This window comes from Hirundo rustica, chromosome 9 (assembly GCF_015227805.2).
Source record: "Hirundo rustica isolate bHirRus1 chromosome 9, bHirRus1.pri.v3, whole genome shotgun sequence".
Lineage (NCBI taxonomy): Eukaryota > Metazoa > Chordata > Aves > Passeriformes > Hirundinidae > Hirundo > Hirundo rustica.
In genome coordinates this window covers 21,022,674-21,044,356 of record NC_053458.1, presented here as the reverse complement: position 1 = coordinate 21,044,356, position 21,683 = coordinate 21,022,674, and the positions used below count along the sequence as shown (strand labels likewise).

Here is a 21,683-nt window from a genome sequence, read left to right as displayed (position 1 = left end):
TAATAGAAGTGGAGCATCCTTTGTGCTTCCTCAGCCTTTTTTCAAGTTTCAATTTCCATTTTCTTTCTTTGAAGCACAGAGAAGAGCAAATGTACATAAGCAAAACTCCATACTCAAGCCAAAATGCAATAGACACAATTGAATAGTAGTCAGTTAGGAATTTTAAGAGCTTTCCTATGAATATTTAATTACTACATTAACTGAGCAAATAAAGAACATGCTATTAATATTCATACAGTGTTAGTAGTGGTTCAGAGGGATTTAATATGTTTTATAGTTCATACAGCATCTTGTGTTGTGCAGGCCTTCAAAGAATGACCACATCTGGAAATGTAATAACACTACAGGTCTCCTTAGCTGCTCCTTAATCCTATGAATTAAGGAGTGTCTGTTGTTCTTTGCATAGCACATTTCCTAGGAAAATTCTTCAGTTATGTAATGGCATCAGAACCTTAAGCAACTCTACAAAGAGCTCAGTGTGGTGTCTCCATATTTATTAGTGTACCTGCTTTGTGGCTTTTTGACAGCAAAGTTTGGAAGGTATTTAACTTTTTCCTGGTTTGCTTCTGCTTAGAACTTTAGAAATATTGATCCTCTGAATGATTGAGGTGGTTTGCAGAACAGGAGGTTAAATGCAAAATGTAAAACAATTTCTTTGATGTGAGTGACATGTTCTTCCTGTGTGTGTTAGTTTCTTTTTTAAATGTAATTTGCAAATTAATAGATTTTATCTAAGAGTAAGAAAAAGAATAATACTTACTTGCCTAGTAGTTGCCATTTGCTTATTGAAAATAGGAACACTCATTCTCTTGTGTTGACTTGGTCTTTAAATTCCTTATGGCACCTTCACCTTCATTTAGTGAGACTCTGGCTTTAAAGATTTTTCCAAGTAAAGCTGCATGCATATGAACAAGAAAAGTGTTACAGATGCCATTCCTGAGTCTGATACTGCTCTTTTCTCTCTTGCTGCCTTATGAAAAGACGTTAATAGATGTTGAATTAAGACTTCATCCGTGGGTCGGTACTTCATTCACTTACAAATCCTTACAGCTATTTTTGCTGCATATAGTGATAATTACTCCTTTGGCAGAGCAGAACTAATCTAATGTACTTTGGCTGCTGAAATCTGTGAAGAGCCAGGAATGATTTCTGTGTTGAATTGTTAACCCTGACCGTACAATTCTGTCGGTACCACAGTGGTGCTTTGTCTGATTATCTAGTAGTCTGGTGTTAATTAACGTGTGGATAGTAAAAAAAAAAAAAAATTGTGACATCTAGTAGAGGTATAATGTGCTCCTGTTTTGGTAACATTCCTTTTGGGATTGTCCTGTCAAAGATGGCACGTGTTGGGGAACTGTCCAGCCTGGCTTATGGAAAGGAATTCTTGATATATGAGCAGCTGTGTCTCCAAGTACCTGATTTTCTCCCTTACTGGATGTGGCTGAAAGAGTTATCAGGAAGCTGGAAGTTTCCTGTGCACACATACTGTGCAGGAGCTGATGAAACCCTTGGATCTTTAGTTGCTGTTGCTCTTTTATGTGTGTAGGTTCAAGGTACAATTTTGGTCTTGCTGCTGTGTGCCTTTGCTATGGTCACAGGCTCTTGACTTGGTTGCTGGAGGTGATGGTACTGTTTGCTCACAGCAGCCACTTCTGGGATCTCGCCAATTTGGACTCAGTGGGATTTGAACAGCATTTTTATGAAATTTATGCTGTTCCTGTCAGCACAGTTGTTGCAACAAATACTGAAACAAGCAAGAAGACAAGAATCTGCAACCCTTAGGGCATTAATCAACTTCCTGAAGAAAATTTTGAGGAGACAAGTTCTGTTTCGGTTCTTTCTTTCAGTGAAACAACTTGCACTTAGCGATCTTGGTAACAGAATGTACAAAACCAATTCTTCCAGTTAAATCCATTATGGAAATTTTCACATTTCTCCTCTTGCTTAACAGGTATAAGTGCAGCATTTTCCTTTTTGCATATATTCTCAGGAACAGAGTAGAAATAAAAACGGGGGATTCCCAGCTAATCTGTTCTCTTCATCATTCCAGGAATGGATACGAAAGGTCAAGAGCTCATCTTTCGTAGTAAGCACTGAGGGTGTAGAAAGAACATTTAGGGTTATGGTAATCATCTGCTTTTCTGTTCTTTTGACTTCTATTCCTGTACAGTTCTGCTACCAACAGAAAAATCTCACTTATTCACAAACCTGAATATGCTTCCTTGCATGTGGCATCAGTATTTCACAAATTTAGAAAAACAAAGCAATTGTACCTTCTGAGATGTGTAAATTGGAGCCAAATTTGCTCCTCGTGTTGCTTCTTTTATATGCTTGTGAAAGTCTGGCCTTTCCTCAGGTATTTTTGCTGTACCATGCTTGCTGTAATGTAAAATGCCATTGCTTTTTGTTTTTGCATATACGGCCCTTGAAAGACAAGGCAAATAGCTGCACCTGTGTAGCTTATCAAATGCTGCCATTTAGAGGAGGAATAGGAGGGGAGGATTTCAGGACTTTCTGTGATTGTCAGGCCTAATTTCTTCCACAGGAGAGAAGAAATTAGTGGATTTAGTGGGCAATGGGCTAAGTAGAGTCCCTTTTCTATGTTTTTGCTCTTTTATCGTAGCTTCTACGTAATGGTGGCTAGGGGCAACTGGCGTCAGTCCTTGTGCAGTTATTGGGATTCTCCTCAGCTCTGTGTGGGGCTGGGAACACAACATGCAGAAAAGCCGGTGAAGTGCAGTGATGAAGGAAGGGATGAGTATTCCATGGCAGCAAAAGTGAATCACAGTGGGGGGAAAAACACCTTCCCTGACATTGAACAACAGTGGTCCAGTCTGGTTTTAATACCCCATATAGCCTAGCTTCTGTTTAGACTGCCTTAGATAACTGAGGCTTCAGGCGGTTCCTGGTTTGTCTTAAAGCAGTGTGGATGTCTGATCCAGACACAAGGGAACTGCCAGCTTCCCAGGCTTGTGACTAAATATCTGTGCTTGTGACTCAATCAGCAAAATAAAAAGGAGGTGGAAGTTGAAACAAATACAAATAGCTTTTTTCCTCCTTCCCACTATTGGTAATTAAAATAATAAAAAAAGTGAATTAGAACTCTGTCTTTCTGAATACTTGTAATTTCTTGGCCTTTCAGTTTTCACTCGCCTGACTGGTGTTGCTGTGTTGGAATTTCATTAAATGTCTTGTGGCACAATTTGATCTTCAGAGCTCTTTTTGTTGGTTTCTGAACGCCTGTAGAAGTGCTTTTAGTACAAAGGATACATCTAGATACTGCATATTATGGTCTATATCAAACAGACTTTTATTCCATTGAAGGACTTCAGTGCCGAAATATATTTTTTGAGAAATATCTTTTGGATTATGGGAATAGAGGTTATATGATTTTCCCCTGCCTTTTTTCTTTTGCACTTCATCTTTTACTTCATTAAAGGTCTGGTTAGAGAAATCCTTCTTCCCTGTGGGCAGCTTCAGCCCTGCCTGTGCTTTTAGTATCTAATTAGTCATTTCTATTCAGAATCCTTTGTAAAATATTTCTATGCATTTTTGTCAGCGCACATAACCATGTTCTGTGTGGAAAAAGCATCAGATAAATGTTTTTCTGTGAAGAGACAACTATTGTGGGAGAAAACAGCATATTATTTCTGTGGAACCTTGTATAATTTGATTTGCCCACTGTCTAGTGCTTAATGTTCAGACAGATACAATCCCAATTATATAAACCCTACCTGCTTTTTTACGATGGTAGGCATACTTGTTTTTCAAACTTGCTTGTCATTTCAATAAATGCTCTGTTAGTGCTTCTTGCAAAATTAAATTCAGTGCAAGATGGACCAGAAGCCACTAGAATATATTCCATAAAACCACAGTGGTTTATTGCAGGAGTTACACTATTTCAGCAGCCCTGACAATGGGTTTGTAGTAGTGGGAACATTAGGATGCTTTAGAAATTCCTTCATCTATAGCTGTTAATATTCAAAAGTGTTTTCAGGCTCCTGAGCCCCAGTCACAGAATGACAGAATGGGGATGGGTTGTGATTTCTGTCCATCTGTCTCTGGTGCTGGATATAGTCTCCTCTCATGGCATGTCTGCAGATCAGAGTTAACTCTCCTTGCATCTCTGAAAGCTGGGTACCCAAACTGCTCTAATGATCTCCCTTGCGGTGCGCCGAACCATAATGTTTTCTTTTGAAAAAGAAACACAATAATGCAGTAGGTTTCCAAATATCCTGAGGACTGTACTTACTAATGAGAGACTGCAGACTGATGGTGCCTTTTTGTTACTGCCAGCAAGGAGGGTTGTCTTTTGTAGAACTTCCTAGATTTTTAGCAGTATGCTCTTTTTTAATTTGGAGGCTTCTCTTACTAATTTGTACGTTTTCATACAGTAACCACAGCGATAAAAGCCTTTGTTTTCAATGAGGGAAACTGTTTCTTTGGAAGATTGCAGTATAAAGTTTTGGAGATAATTCTGAAAGTTTTCTGTGTAATATAACCAAATAACTTTTTGGAGACATTAGCAGCATATAATAAGGGCTTTTAAAGACTTTTTTTCCCCATACGTTGTAGTGCAAAGTGAATTCATTTAAATATGAACATGCTTTTGGTTTTAGTAGTTTCACAGCTTTATCCTTGTAGCTGCTGTGGTTAGCTTAATAGTTAGTAATAAGAATTTCATTTTCATTTTACAAGAGAAAACTGATGGATACTGAATCCTTATAGGGCCAACTCAAACTCTCATAGCAGTCTTTGAACTTGCAGAGGGTTAGGCTGTAATGTCAGGACACCTGTTCTGCTGAAGGCACTGCCTGGCACGCACTCAGTGAGGATGTGCTCCCATCTCAAACACAGACAGATTTGACAGATGCTTACCATGTGGTTTTTAGAGCCTATAAGATGTGTTACTTGTTATATGGTTATTGAATATTAGATCATAATTAGGTCAAACCTGCTTAACATAATGATACACATTAATGGATTAGTATTTAAAAAACAAAAAAAGAGAGGCAGAGGAAGACAGGGGGATTAGATTCTTCTTTGGTCTCACTGTTAAACTATTCCAAAGAATTTAATTTACTACTTAGAGTGCAGGTGCTTTAACATTTCCTTAAAAACATGTCGGCTTGTAATTTCTTGTAATATGCTTTCTAATCTGCTCAGATATAATTCATAGTAACAATTAATTTAAACAAAAGGCTGATGTTGGAAAATTGCCTCCAAATTTAAAGAAATTTGAAGTAACTAATAAATCTTATTGGAAAAATGATGCCATTTTTCTTTTATTGTAGGAGATGTCTGTTAAGAGTAGTTGGAGGGATTTTGCAGAAGGGAGAGGACATCTTGTTTGTGAAAAACTGCTGATCCATTAAATGGTTTTTTAAGCTATATTAAGAAGCTAAATGCAACTCACTAAAATGCTCTTTAGCAAATCTAGGTCGGATTTTAGGCCCATGACAGCTCCTGTCTCTCCCTTAACTTTTTGCTCTCTTTAGGGGTAAACAGTTTTATGCAGCTGTAAGCTTTCTTTGCACTGGGAGACTTCAGCACCAGCTAATATAAGCTCAAAACTTAGGTTTCAAAAAGGCAGCTGAATTTTCCAGTGTGAATCACATCTGTCAGTGGTTTAGAGAATTTCGACGTAAGAAAATAGATGGGTGTTCAAGTAGGATCAGTATTGTGCATTGGACAAACCTAGTGGCCATTTATAGGTTTAAGAAAAATAATAAAAAATCTGGGGAAAAATACAGCAGAAAACAATCATAATTTAGTATGTGCCATCCTGTTTCTAAAGCTCATTTTAAAGACCAGCTCATTTTCTGATTCTTTCTGCCAGTGTGATGGAGGAAGAAGCACATATGTTGAACATCTGTTGGCCTTCTAACCTTGCAGTTTTGACTTCAAAATTATAATCTTTGTAAAACCAGATAAGCTTGCCTCATTGACTAAGCAGGCTAGACTAATTTTTAAAATTCCACTAGGCATAAAAGCAGTCTGGCATAAATGCAGCCTTCTCCTTGAGCAGCTGAGTGCTTAGCCCAGCGATGACTGCCCCATGTGAGCTGGAAGGAGCATGCTGAAGAGGCTCTTTGGAAAGTGGTGCAGGCTGCAAGTCCAGGGAGTACAGCTGGGAACCCTACTGTTGATGAGGCCCTGGTCAGTCACAGGTGCTTTCCTGGGAGCTTTGGGTTGCACAGGGATGGTTTTTATGATGCTCTGGGATGAGTTTGTTGGGTGCCCTGATGTCCACAACCATCTGCTGGAGCTGTCTGCTCTTGTAGCATCTCTCATTGGAATCCGTGCTTTCATATGTGTGCCCTTGCTGTAAATCTGGTCTGTCAGGTCTCTGCTTTTCCTGTGTCTCACTGGGTAGTTCTGTAAGATGTGAAGTAGGGCTGCCTGTTGAATTGGTATGGCTGTGACACTCCATATCAGAAATATTGCTTTGATCAAAACATATAGCAATTCTGTAATCCATCCTAATATGAGTGATCCTCGTGAATCCATGAAAACATGCAGAGCTCTGTTGTAATACTGAGTTGCTGTGTCAGTACTTTTAAAATCCATATTCAAAGCATGGTGCGGGGTCCTTTGAAATGCTGCTGCTTATAAATATTGTATTTGCTTTTCAACTGTGGCTCAAAAGACTACAACAGCATCTTTATGAAGCTGAAGTCCTCAGAAGGTGCAAGTACCTCGTGGAGCTAATTGTTATCAAGAGTGTGTATTGCCCTTTTTAGCTATCCCTCTGAAGTTACCAATGCTCCTGACAGTGACTGCCTTTTGGCATGGTAAACACAACAATCCACGGGAAAATGCATTTTAAAGCCTTTTAAGGAGATCATTGTGGCAGAGGCTTTATTCTTTTTCAGACTTAGATGATCATTGGTGCATGTGGAAAACTTTAAGGGAAATAGCTTTTGATTCAGGACAGAAATCAAGGTGGTCTGAAGATCTTAAATCTCTGCTAGGTAAATTTAAATGACTTCACTCCAAGCTTCATCTGCTCCTTTATACCAGATGGAGAATATGGATTCATAAAGTCTTTAGTGTGTGAAAACAGTGCACAGGCATTTATTAAACATTCAAACTAGAATTTAACAGATTAAATGCTTGCTTTATACATGAATAATAACTTTCACGCATTAATAGAATTTTTAAGGTAACTTAGTTGTTTTGTTCTGTGATATCTGTAGGGAGCTGAAAAGTAAGTCTATCTTTAGACATTATGTATCTAGTCGCCTATTGTCACATTTTTGTTTACGTAAAAAGAGAAAATAGTTCCTGTTCACAAGATGTCTATTCAAAATCTGGTTGATGCTTTTGAGTCTGAAGAGAATGTTTATGGCTGAATTAGGACCAGTGGAGGATTAGAGCTTAGTGGAAGTGCTGACTTACAAATAATTTTGTTGGTGAGTTACATGGTGTGTTTGTGACCAAAGTGAGCACATATACTGCTAATTTACACTTGACACTTAGCATTTCTGCTTTCTTTCCCCTAGTTCCTCTGCTTGAAGAATATAAGGACTTTTCTTTCGGCATGTTGTGAAATATTTGGAATGAAGAAGAGTGAACTTTTTGAAGCGTTTGATTTGTTTGACGTGAGAGATTTTGGAAAGGTAAGGATGTTCTTGACTATATCCTGAGTAACACCTGTGTTCTGCTGCTTGTGCATAGAAGACTTTTCTGGTAGCTGTGATATAGATATTGTGACTAATGGATGAACTTTCATTATGAAAAGCATAGTGGGGAAGAATTAAGAAAGCAGGAAAAGGAGGTTTGTATTGGAGGGGCTAATAACAGGCAGAGAAAAATACTTGTCGGGAAAGTTCCAAGTGTGTGAAAAGCCAAGATAAATGGTTTAAAAGATGCTGAGTTAAAGGGAAACAAAATGGAAGAAGAGAAACTGTGGGTGAGTGCTGTCTGGTGAAATCACTTTGGCATAAGCCGTGTGGATTCGGAAACCCCAGCCTGTACATTGTGAGCCCGTGTGGCACAGAACATGTTTCTTTACTCTCAGGTGCTTGAAATTCACCCAGAAAGTTTGGCCTTGTAAAATTATTTTTTGACAGTTAGTTGTTTTTCTTTTTCCTAACCTGCTGTAAAGCTCAGACACAGCTATGATAGGTTAATGTGACTATTTTAATTTACACAGTATATTTACAGTGTATTCTGTAAGTCTGACTACTTATTCTACATGTAAAGCTTTTTCCAGTCTGTTGTTCAGCCTCCTACATATCTGTTTGATCTGTCATTGCCAACATGTGTTGAGTTCAGCTTCAGTTTCTGCTTTTGAGTCATAGTATCATTACCCTAATTTCACAGGAAAATGTCTAAAAATTACCTGAAGTAGCACTAAAAATAGTTATTTATTCAAATTTAGTACACGTTAAGCATTATTTTTTTTAAGAGATCATAATTTTACTATCTGATTTTTATGTGCTGTTCTTTCTATAAATAGGCATAGAGGTAAAGATGATGTAAGAGTGCAAGAATGAATCAGGGCTGCAATATGATTGTTTGAAATGGCTCAGTGATTATCATTAACCAAAATGATATTTCTCAATCTTTTGTCTGGTTTTAAGTCCTTTGAGCATTAAATTAGATAACTGGGTAATTCCACCTGTTCTTCAGTTTTGCTGAACATCTTGTCCTCATAAGTCATATTTAAAACAAAGCTTTTTGTTAAAGTAGCATCCTTTTGTACAAATTTAGCTTATTAAAAATGAGATTAGTTTTTGTTTTGATTGTGCAAGTAGTGGAGGAATTTAAAATTGTTTTATTATTTGTGTGCACTAGCAATGTCCTTTTAAAGGTATTTAAGTCAGCTATGTTAATGCTTGATTAAAATATTTGGATTTTTTCATATTGTATGTTGTAATTACTTCCTGAAAGTTTCTCATTTTGTGCCATGTAAAGTCATCCTATTCTTAATACAGTCTAGTTTTAAAGGAAGATTTTTACAGTGCAAATTATTCTTGCTACATCATTGAATACCCAGCAAGAACAGTTTCTGAATTAATGGTGAATTTAACCTAAAAGTGTTTCTGGTACCAAATTTACTTTGGAATATGATTTTATGTAAGTAGATCAACTGGTTAAAAAACCCTATATTCCACCCATGATACTTGGTATTTAATTTCTCTTCCAAAAGTCAGTGTGGAGAATGTAGAGACACGGATTTTCTTACTGTTTGTGGCTGCCATATAGCACAAATAGATTAATTATCTCTGGCACTGGTTTTCCAGTTTTAGTGCATCCAAGCAGTGACTTCTCTAGTCTAGGTCACCTTTCTTGGGAAGCTATGAGGTGAAAATGCAGTGACAAATTTGAGAGGTGCTGCTGTGTGGGATTCTCTCAGGAGATGAGCTCTGTGCCTGGGAGCAGCTGCTTGTGCAGGGGTGGAGATGCTGAGTTGAACAGGGCTGTGCAGCCCTTGCAATGGCTTTGCTGGGCAGCTTTAGGTGCCTGATGGCTTTGCTGGGCAGCTTTAGGTGCCTGATGGCTCTGCTGGGCAGCTTTAGGTGCCTGTGGCTCTGTTGAGGAGTTGAACAGGGCTGTGCAGCCCTTGCAGTGGCTCTGCTGGGTGGCTTTAGGTGCCTGTGGCTCTGTTGAGGAGTTGAACAGGGCTGTGCAGCCCTTGCAGTGGCTCTGCTGGGTGGCTTTAGGTGCCTGATGGCTCTGCTGAGGAGTTGAACAGGGCTGTGCAGCCCTTGCAATGGCTCTGCTGGACAAGCTTTAGGTGCCTGATGGCTCTGCTGAGGAGTTGAACAGGGCTGTGCAGCCCTTGCAGTGGCTCTGCTGGGTGGCTTTAGGTGCCTGATGGCTCTGCTGAGGAGTTGAACAGGGCTGTGCAGCCCTTGCAGTGGCTCTGCTGGGCAGCTTTAGGTGCCTGTGGCTCTGTTGAGGAGTTGAACAGGGCTGTGCAGCCCTTGCAATGGCTCTGCTGGGCAGCTTTAGGTGCCTGATGGCTCTGCTGTTCCTGTTGGGTGCTGGTGTTGGAGCTTGGCATATGCAGTGTTCAGAAGGGCTGAGCTGTGTTTTACAGCCTGGGCACAGGAGCAGGTTGTGAGCTTCTGAGAGGGGCTGTGAACTTCAGGTCATCTATGGAAGTGGAAGGAAAAATGGTAACTGTATTCAAATTAGCATACCTTTTCTTTACTTGCAACTTTAGTTATTTTGTGTGCCTTTAAGTGTATTGTTTGCACAGTTAGCAGAAAATACCTCAAAGCAGTGTGAGATTTCAGTTGCATATCTGATAATGTACTTACTACTTTGGAAATTCTGATTGTTAGTAACAGTGGTGAGAATAGGAAAGTGTCTCATTTTCAAGTTGTTCTTTGCTTTTCAACTTTCCCCTTCATTATATTTTCCTGTGAATAACCAACTGCAATACAGCCATATATCTCCAGCTTCCTTGAACAGAAGTTGTATGCATGCAAAAGGCCAAAAAAATAGTGCTACAGATCTTTGCAGCCACTGCAACCAAGTCATCCTGCCATTTCAAAAAGAATTCTCTGAAAAATAGGAATAATCTTAAAATGATTATAGGTGCAAACAGAAAGGGGAGTATGATTTAAAAGCAGTTTTTCAAACTCTTGCTAAACAGGTGATGTGATGAGTATATGCATTACCTGCAGAATTTGAATGTACTGGAAGCTGTCTTCAGATGTCAGAAGATGGCAAGTAATAATTAGTGGTGAGATACAATAAACTGTTGCTGAGGTGGCTCTGTGAACCTTATCTGTTACTTTTAACCCTTTCAGTTTAATTTATAAGGAAATTGCTATTGAATTTGTCATCTTAAGGTGGGATATTTTGTTTAGTATGACAGACTTCAGTGTCTATTTAAGCGTGCTAGTGTAGGGAACAAGAGAAATCTATCAGCTGTAAATGAACAGTATATCTTCCAGGAAGTAAGGTTGAAGGGCAAAATAATGTGAGAAACCTGGTGAGGGCAATTGTATTTTTTGAAATACTCTGATACTTTTCAGCTCTTTAAAGAAAATGGCAGACAAACCCTGAGCATTGTAGAAGTAGCAGCTGTGTCCTGCCAATATAGCCGTAAGACTTTTAACAGCCTTGTGAAATACTGGTTACAAAATGTTTGTAGTGGTGAAACTTGCACTTCATAGTTAGAGTTGTTTCCAGATGCTTTGACATAATGCATGGAAATTGGACTTGAACTTTGTGCTCCACTTTGCAGAGACTTTGATCTCTCAGTGATTAGGGAAAAGGAGGGTGTATGTGGAGTGGATGGGAATCGGAGATGAAGCTGAAGTAGCAACATGTAAATAGCTAAAGAATAGGCTAAGAAATGGAAGCAGGTAACCTCATGTGTGTTTAATATGTGCATTCTGTATATATGTACAGCTGTTACAAGATGAGTTTTCTTCTGTTTCAAATATAACAGCACAGTTTCTTATTTTTAGGCTGATTGTGCCTCAAAAAAGAGGGCCTACATCACCCAGGAATAGGAAGATTCTTTAAATCATGCCTTTAAAAACTATATAGAGCTTGATTTTCTTGGAGTTCTCTGGTATTCACCCATTCCCACTCATTCACCTTTCTATCAGTAAACTTCATTGTTGCTGCATTAAGTTCCTGACAGAGCATGAAGTGCTCTCCCACACACTGGAGGTGCCAGACAGTGTTTTCATTATGAATTCCATGCTGGAGAGTCATTTTTCACTACCGCAGGGTTGTCAGATTCTTCTTTCTACCTGTGTGCCAGAATAAGCAAATGCTGTTGGTACTTGTTCTGTCAGCTTGGAGCCCTGCACATCCTCCAACAGCGGCTTTTGTTGCTCGGTGCGCCACAACAAATTGTTGCTCTCCCTGTTCTCTGAAGGGACTTGGTAACTAATGGGTTGCAGAAATGGGACTATGAGGATTAATTCTGGTGTCTGTTGATGTTAACAGATGCTCCCTGGCCTCAGAGAGCTGTGTTTGGGCTCCTGTTGGAGGGAAATGGTGTCCACAATGTGTCAGAAAAACACCTCTGTGCTCTGCTTTTACATTTCCTAAAGAATGTGTAGCTGAGCAGGGAGTGTTTTTATGATGTAACTGATCTAACGTGAACATAGCAATCCCCCTTGTAGGGATCCTGCATTAGATGTTTAGAAATAATGTACAATATTCAATTGTGATTTTAAAAAGACAAACAACGAGATCAAATATCAAGTGCCACCAATGAAAAAAGTACCTAATTGTTTAAAAGCACGTAACAATGTCTAGTGCAGCTCACTCTGGTGACACTTAAAAGGCTGGTTCATATAAAAGCAAGCAACTGCTGTGAAAATACTGAGTTGCACTCAGGTCACGTAGCTGGTGATCATTTTAGTCACTCCCTTACTGCAAAGGAAATCTGGGCAATGATGTAGGAGGGAAGTCATGCTGAAGCTGAGAATCCTGGTGTGCTAGTATTCCCTCAGGTTTCATGGATTCCAGGAAGATTGGACAGATGTGCATGAGATACATGCACCAAAATCAACACAATGAAAAGCAACTGTTATTATAAAAAATTATATACCCTTCCAGGAAAAGAGAGGAGGAAAAGTATCTAAAAAATCTTCAATAAAACTGAAGCAGTTGAGATTATCTGCACTTGTTTAATATTTTGTTTGCTGAATTTAATCAGTGTGACAATAGAGCAAAATATGGTAACTTTTCACTCAAAATTATATTAAAACTGCAGAACATGGGGGAACATGCCAAAACATTATGCTACATTTCTGTAAAGATATTAAAATGAAGAAGGAGATTGAAGTGATTAAAAACAAGCCTATCATTAAAAGGAGAGCTCTGTATCTTCATTGCCTAAGCTCTTTTTAGTTGCAAAAGAAAACTAGAAAAAAAAAAAAAGCTTAATGGTTTATCAAGAATCTAGGTGTAAAATTGCTTTCAGGAGTAACATTTCAGTGAGATGGACTGGTTTGGGATGAATGACCCTTGAACTTCTCCAAGATGGACCTCTGCATGTGGAGGAATGAAGAAACAGAAGAAATGGACAGGTTTCAGCTTTCCTCTCCATAGAGGTGCTTTGGACAAAATGAGTAAGAAAGTACTATCCTGTTGCAAAGCTGCAAAAAATCACTTCCAACCCTAAAGAACATAAATCATAGTTTTGGGTGAAGTGTTGGGGTGGGTGAAGTGGTGGGGTGAGTAATGGTATAGCTCACAAACCACTTTGTGAAACATCCCTGAAAACTTGCAGAAAAGGTTTGCTATGGTATGACCTGGGAAATCATTACCAGTGCTAGATAAGTTTAGTGTCCTTAACTGTCACACTTTGTTGCGGTGGTCATTGCCAAGTAGGCTACAAATTTCTAGGCATACAACTTCAATAAACCTGAAAGCATTAGCAAGAGCTTATAGCTTCTGCATGAGCATGTGTATTTAGGCCCAAAGATTTCAGGATTGTGGTGTAGTATTTTTCTGTTCTAGAATACTAGTGCACTATCACCTCACTGATCTTTCAAAATTGATTTTTATTTTCTTTCAGGTCTGTCATAACTCTTCAAGTTAAAGGGTAACAGTAGTGTTTGGGTTTGACCACGTAACAAAGTGTTGAATGCACCCCAAATATCTGATTGTTAACGAAAAATTCTCATCCAAGGGACTGCTTGGGATATTTCTGTTCTTCTATAATGTAGTTCTGTTCAGTTTTGCAGCAAATGTTGTCAGTTAGAAAGCCAAGATTAACGAGAAACCTTTAATATGAGAAAATAAAGCCATGTTTCTGTGCTTGTTTCTTTGTTTTAAGATGATTTTGTCTAAATGTTATCTGTGTCTGATTGACCTGTCCTGGGGACACTGAACCCATAACACTGAATTCTGGCAGCATACATTTTCCTCCGAGGTGAGAAGTTTTTGAGGAAGAGGAGAGTTGAAGAATAAGTAGCTTTAACAGGTTCTAAAACTTACATCTTTTCACAGATTTGTTTATACAAATATTTTTAAACCAGATGAATTCCCTGCAGTGCTTATAATACAAGCATTTCAGTAACCAGAAGGTAATGGTGAAACTGACATTTAAACCCAGACTTCCTGAATTTACATATACTGGTCTAAATAACAATAGTATAAACTACAGATAAAACCAGAAGGTAATTAATGACTGATTTGCAGATGAAATTTATCTCAACTCTGAAAAGGCTGGTGTGTGTATTTTTTTTTTTTTTTTGGTGACAGTGAAATTGTTCACTGCCAAAGAAGGGTAGGAAAACCTAGGGTAGTTTTTTTTTGAAATAAGGTCATGTTCAAGATGCATTAGGATGCTTATTCAAAAGTAGTAAAGTGGGCACCTCATTTAAAATGGGAAATTATTTTGTGCAGGACCTAAATAAAAGGTATTCATTTTCTTATTGGTTTATCCTTGAAGGGCTTCAGTTACATCAAGCTTAGCTTAATTACTATGGTGCTGGCATTTCCAGCAAAAAATTGGAAAAACTGTTCTTTCCTAGTATTCGGTGTGGTTCCTCTGTGCCGGGCCTTCTGTCTGAGCAAGAGGCTGACCCAAGCAGCACTAGGAATTACCTAGAATACGGTTTTGAACTCTTACCTGCTTTTCTTATGTTTCCTACAGTTCACTTTGAATCTTAACTGACGGTGTCTTGATAAAAATGAAAGATATGGAGGCAAAGAAGCGCAAACAAGTGAAAATGGTGTTGAGAATCCAGCTTGAAATATTTCAGTCCCCATATTGCTTGCCAAATGTCTTTTGTGTTATGTGTTAACGATGACAATAGGCGTTCAATTGGCTTGATATATTATCATGCATAGTTATAAAAGAATAAATTTTATTTCTTTCATTGCTCTATTCTAGTAGGAAAAAGTTAGGGAATTACTAAGTATAATTGCTAAGTTTTGTTTTTGCCTTTTTTTGTTGTTGTTGGAATGATCTGGTGTACTGAAAGATGCCTCCTAACCCTCCCCTCTGCCTCTTTCCCCCCATCTCTTTTATGAGATGAAGATGTGATTGAAGGGTGTCTGTGCTAAACCTCCATCAGAGTGATTGGACTGCTCTTGGACTCCACCCCAGAGGCACAAATTGGCAGCTGGGGCGATGTGGTTTAAACCATCACCTGGGCAGTGTTGAGATGTCCTCTGAGGAGTTAGGCATGTGGAGCGTTCTCCAAGAGGAGCTGCTACTGCCATCCTGGGCCACAGCTGGGAGCTATTCCTGAGCTGGGGGAAAGCCAGGCAGGCCATGGTTTCTCTTCTCAGTCTGCAGACTTCCCCCTGTCCTGCAGGCAAGGGGGTGACTGCCTTCAGCTCTGTATGGCTGGGAGGTCTATGGAAAGCAGGAGTGTACCTGAGTGAAAAGTCCAGTAGTTGCTCTTTGGTTTTTATAGGTATCAAAAGCTCAGGGTTTGTTTAACCTGAAGCTCTGGTGTTAGATTGCTTGTAAATTCATTCACTACTTTTTCTGTCCAGCTTGAGTAGAAAGTGAAAAGAAAGCTGCAGTGAATGGTTTGCAGCAGGAAACACCGTTTGAGTATTTCATAAAAAGGAAGTAGGTATGAATTAATGAGAAATGTTTGCAAACTGTGGTAGAGGTGGTGACAAGGCTAGAGAAGTGTTTGCTAATCAAGAATTGTGTTCTCTGGTTCTTAAGTCTGATGCTGTAATGGTATTACAAATAAATGTCAGCTCCACATGCCTTTGAGAAAAGCATGGATACATGAATAGATGAGTAATGGAAAAATGTCAGAATACATATTGCGATGTATTTATGTAAATCTGAAAAGCTTACATTGTATTTGATTATATCACAAAGACTATCTTGCTAGGAAAATTACTGCATCTTTCTGTGTAAACACAAACATTTGGGGACGTGGCTTTTTCTTGTTAAACCGTGTTATAGCTGAATTGTGGGATTGTAGGTTTTGGGTCTCAACTGTTGTTGATGGAACTTCGATGCACGAAGTGAGATTTATTTGGAAAAGTTCTATGAAACAGGCTGTTCCCATTTTCATGGCTTTCTTCATGAGATTTTGAAGGTGAAAACAACAAGGTAGTTCAACACCGAGGGTTTAATTTCCAAACCAACCATTCAACAACTAAGTCATTCAGTGTAAAATTTTGTGATGAAGCTGATAAAGATTTTTATGATGAAGCTGATAAGCTTGGCAATGTGTTTAGAAACAGTTGTAAATAATGACAGTTGCTAAGTAGAAAGCAATATTACAGGATAAATAGAAGTACTGGCAAATAAAATATTTGCAAAGTATTAGCAAAAATGAAATTAAATGGCACACTTCAGCTACTGCTGAGCTCTACAAGTAAATAAGACCTTAGGTTTCAGAAACCCAGTTAGAATTTAAAACAGTGATGTGCAGCATGGGTCTCTAGCCCAGCCTGTGAAGAGCCTTGGGTAATAGTTACACTGTGTAATGCAGTACGATGCTGAAAGGGCTGACAAAAGAATATTGTTTGAATTTTTGGAATGTACTGTTCTGATTGTATTTCGATACACAAATTTTAACCTTAATACGACAAAATTGCCAAATTAGAGTTGTGTGTAAGTTTGAGTAGGTAGGGCTTCGACTGAATCCCATTTTGTTCTGGGAACACATAAGGAACACTTCACAGAATTAGTTTGAAAAATCCAGCTGAGGGCTAGTTCACTTAAGTAAAATTTATTCCCCAAGTCAGCTTTAAGTTGATGGAAGGTTTTAAGTGTTTCTAAAGTAGAACTAATTTGAGCAAAACTCCATCAGTGACATTGTGGAAGCACATGATGTGTGTTTCTTGCAGGGGCTAATTAATATGAGCTGTGTAATTCAGTGTACTATGTAATCCATTTTTTAACCAAAATCTGCAGATTACTTGAGGGAGGGTTTACTGCCTGTGCCCTTGAAGGAGAGTATAGCAAATAATTGAATGTAGGTCACTGGTGGGTTGGGGAGTTTTACACTAATTCCCATTCAGCCTTCACTGTTGTCCAAAACTCACAGCTAACTTTAAAGAGATGCTGTTGATTGCACAGTGACTCAGTAGGGCATAATGTAGGTTTTTCCTCCCCCAGTGCTAGACAAAAATAGAATGATCTTCCTGAGTGGTATGAGACATAGCCCCAGCTGTGTGCCCTCTGACTGCTGTACCTGAATATACCTTGGGAGGTGTGTCTGGGCTTGGGGAGATAACCAGGAGGTGACAGAAGCCTTGGAGAATAAAACATGGCATGAGGAAGGGACACAGGGCTAAGTTTGTGGCGGCCCTGTTCAAACAGTTGACTTGACTAAATATTATCACTATCAAAGTCCTGATAAAAGGTTGTAGTTGCCACACAGTGGAATGATCCCATGTGATGTATTCATGCCTTCAAAAGCAGTGGAACAAGGAGTAAGACCTAATTTCTGAATAGCTATTTCACCCTCAAGTTTTCTGTCAAATGCTTTCCTCACTTAGACAATAAATAATAAATTAATAGCTGTTTGAAACAAATGGCTGGCCAAGAATAGCTGTGCACATTTTTAAGATCATTTACTCTGCTGTTGCAGTTTCTTATGATTTTATCATGTCTTTTGGTCACACCAGCTTGTTTGAAAAGTTTATATATGTATTCACACACACAAACATTTGTTAAGCATTTGTGTATATGGCAGCCTCTCTGAGAACTTATTTGCTCTACTAAATACTGTTGAGTGATGATGTAGTTCTGGGTTTATTCTGAGACTGAGTTTCAGTGTTTTGATTTGGGGAGGGACCTCCCTTAGAGTTTTTCAGCTGACTAAAGGAAAATTGAGACCAACTGAGGTACCTTAAGTAGTGGTTGGACACAGTCTGTGATCTGTGAGAAAGAATCTAGGTGTTGGTAAACAAGTTTCATTAAGGATCTTGAAGTTCAATTAACTCAGTGAAGTTAATGAAAGTTCTTAAACCACATGATTAAAAATGTCAGCATACATTTTCAAAATGGTGAGGTCCAGATTTTTGTATATGCTAACTTGGAGCCTGGTTATTAGAAGGTTTTTCTCAGTTGCATTTTTTGTGACAAAAAAGTTTGTTAAAAGCATGATCACACCATATTAGAAAACAAACAGGTTTTTCCTGGCTAAATGAGTACAAATTTGCTTTAAATTAGAATAAGTCTTTTAATTTATATTAATATTACTAGCACATTTTATCATGTTGTTTTGTCATGGAAAAAGTGGATTCTAGGCGAGACATCTGATATAAAATTCTCAATACTGTCTCACTTTCCATAGATATTTCTTTCTAAAATTAAATAAATTGGAATATGAATTCATCTCTTTTTCAGACCAGAGGAAGGAGTGTAATTTTCCTATAACTAGCAAGCATCTAGCCAAAATTAGTGAAAGAACTTGAACACTAGGAACTTGAGCATAACATGTACTTTGATTTTTGAACTCTTACAAAGAAATTCACATTTACATTTTGTTTTTTTTTTTTTTAAATGAAGATTTGCCACCCACAACTGGGTGGCATGAATTTGGAGTCTGTAGGAGTCACAACAAAACTGATTTTAAATCTTGTCTTAGTGTGTATTATTAATTAACCATGCTGATGCTGGATACAGAGTTAAATGGGAGTGCATGAGAATATTTCTATTCAAATTATGGGGCTTTTAGGTAATTCTTTACGTCTGTTTCTCTTGTGGAAGTGACTAATCCACCTCTGTCTTGAACAGCCTGCTAAATACTAGAAAAAGGTTCTACTTTCAGTCTTCAGGTTAACAAAGCCATAACCACAGGCAGCAGCAGAGTGCTCTGAGCACAGGCTCCGGGCAGCAGAACTAACTGCTGCTTTCCTTCTTGCACACGTGCTCCTTGGTGCTGCCCTGTGCTCACCCTTGCGTGACACCAAAGAGTGCAATCTTTGAGATCATTGCTACTTAGGCTTTCATCACTTAATGTTTAAACTGATTTTCTGTGCTTAGTTGCTGTTTACTCTTCATCACTGCCTTGTCTCTTTTGCTGCCTGCATTCTTTGCCTTTCTCACAGCTCTGCCCTGCAATCTGGTATATGTCCCCATCCCTGCAGTGCTTCTTGGGCCTTTGCCATTCATGCATTTCAGGTTTGTTTCTGGAGTTTTGTCTCTTGGTTTGGCTAGAAGACTGGTCCTATTACTCCTGTGCTTATTGAAATGCATCTTCAGATATTTCTGCATAGCAGATAAGTACCCCCTACTCATCAGAGGAGACCTATCACTCTATTGAAATTCCTGCAGTTCTCTAGAACCTGACTATGAGAGTCTCTTCCTTAATTTTTCTCTTCTGTAGAAAAGATATTCAGTTTGGTTTCACGGGCTTCCTCTTGCATCTTATTCAGAGCGTATTTTGTATGTTCTCATTGTACAGTGAGAACATTCTTTGTCTTGCACCACCAAAACTCAGAAAAGGAAAAAAGAATTCTTAGCACTGATATTCTGATGAAGTTTTATTTCCTTTGTCCAAGTGAGAAAAAACTGCCACCACTCCAAAGATGAAGTTGTGAGGAGGAATTTAAAATTTTGACACAAATTATTCGATAAAATTATTTTAGGATTTACAAGCTGTAAGATACTGTCATTTGTTTGAACCTGTCAAAACGAGGTTTTAACTAAGCTGTGTATTTTATTTAGAGCTATATTTCCTTGAAGAAAGTTGACATTAGGCAGTAGTCAGTTTGTAGTGCAATAGTCAAGTGTTTAGGCAAGATAATTCAAGCAACTGTCTATGCTTCATGTATTGCTTTGCAACATATATTTATCAATATATGCATATATGAACTGCTGGGATGTCTCAATAAATCAGAAATGTGGACCAGCACCACATTTACTTTTCCTGAATGTCTCAGAGTTGATTTCTCAAATTCCAAGCTGAAGTTAACTGATTCCTCATTTAAAACTGAACTAAAGAACATTGAGAGGAGAGTTTAGCTTTCTATTTCTTAGCAAATCAGTACTCACAAATGTGACTAAAAACTACTCAGGGTATTTGAATCCAGAAAACAAGGATTGTGTCATAGAAAAAAACAAGGCAGTAAAAAATATTTGAGCAATAGCACTTTTTAGAAGCCTGGATTATGAACTCCAGAAGCTGATCAAGATATTGGTAAATGCTACATAGAAAGCAGCAAGAGTCTTGTGCCAGTGCACGGCTCTGGGCTGACCTGAAAAATGCGGTGCAAGGCAGGGAAGTGCCGTGTGCTGTCGTGTGTTTGTGCTTTTATAGGGCATTTCTGCTTGTGTGTGTTTGCAGAAGCAGAGACTCGGAGCAGTGCTGGCAGTCTGGGCTGTCTGAGGCATAGGAAGGTCTGAAACACAGGTCTTTGTCTCCTGCTTTTGATGTAGATGGAATATGTGCAAATAAACCAACAGGGAATGGTGTCAGGATGTTTCTGGCTATGGCTAAATGGAAAGTTTGTCTCCTTTTGGAAAGTGAGTGCAAGTTACTGAGCATAGACTTTTTGTCTCCTTAGATATACTTTTCTGGGAGTCATGAAGGGTGATGTATTGCATTACTCTGTTGAGAATGAAAAGCCAAAAAGCTGAGTTATTTTCCAAGTGGTTGTCCAGAAATGGAAAACAAAGGTGAATACAGGTGCTGGTTAAGAGGCAGTTGTTTTCAGAAGCATTTGAGAGAAAGTGTTTTTTTGCCAAGTAAAAATAATGTAGGCTCATGGAGAAATTGAGCTGCTTTCTATGCTAATTCATGGGATTATTTGGGCAAAAAAAAATCAGTCCTTTAATACTATGAAAAATATGAAGCTTGTAGTCTAAATTTACTAACATTAACTCTTGATTTGCTCTTAGTGTGCATGTTGAAAACAGTTTGCTCAGGCAGTGAAATTGTTTGCTTTGGTAGGTAAGAGTAATGACTGCTTCCTTGCTTGTTTGCAAGTGTAGAACTCTGGCTATGAAGGGGAATTCAGTTATAAATTCGTTCAGTAATGTAAAGTAAAATGTTAAAAGCCAAGTCAGCATTCTCAAGCAAATGTTGTGACTCTGTACTTCTGTTTCAGAGCTGTTTGGCTGGTAAGAATCCATCTGACATGGTGCCTCAGACCTTATGATGGCTTTAAACTGATCCATCTTAGTTCACTTGGCAGACTAAAGTCTTAGGGGAAAAGTGCCCTTTCTGTGCAGCTTCGCACAGACAGAGGAGCCCTGAAGTAGCAAGGCAGAGTCCTGTCAGAAGCCATTTTCCTTGTCTGCTCTATCGGATCTTAATGAGTTGTAGTAGGAGTTGTTCTGAAGATGGAAGACCACATGGTGCGTGTTCTGACTGTCACAGACAGTGGAAAACTGAAGTACATCAGTAGTCAAAAATCCGCTGAAAACTTAAACTTGTCTGGCAGTAGCCTGGCCTGTTTGTGTAACACTTCAGTTTGACCAACAACTAGACCTTCATCTTAATATAGAATCAATACTGATCATTTGTTGTATGCAGGTCTTAAGGGCATTTCTCCATAGGCTACAGTGTATAAGTATTGGATGAGAGTGGTTTTAATGGCTGTATTATCCTTGAACAGCAGTAATTTAAAGTTTCCAAGAGCTAAATCCAAATCTATACACCGCACAAAATCTCCGTTGTGTGTGCTCTGTCTGTAGGTTCCTCAGCTCCAGCAACAAGCTAAGTGTTAATGCAGCTTGCAAAGTTTCTATGCTGATATTTTTGTTCCTTTTGGTGGAAAATACGGATCATCTCTTTCTTTTTTTTAAAAAAAAC

The 21,683-nt window shown here is 38.6% G+C and overlaps 1 protein-coding gene across 3 annotated transcripts in view; it reads left to right on the top strand.

Moving 5' to 3' along the window:
• The window catches only part of VAV3 (vav guanine nucleotide exchange factor 3), a 166,209-nt gene that overhangs the window by 37,595 nt on the left and 106,931 nt on the right, over positions 1 to 21,683 (top strand). For all 3 annotated transcript variants that reach the window (XM_040073086.2, XM_040073085.1, XM_040073084.2), the window contains one exon: positions 7,506 to 7,622. In XM_040073086.2, the coding sequence (XP_039929020.1) occupies positions 7,506 to 7,622 (117 nt within the window). The remainder of the gene's footprint in view (positions 1 to 7,505; positions 7,623 to 21,683) is intronic.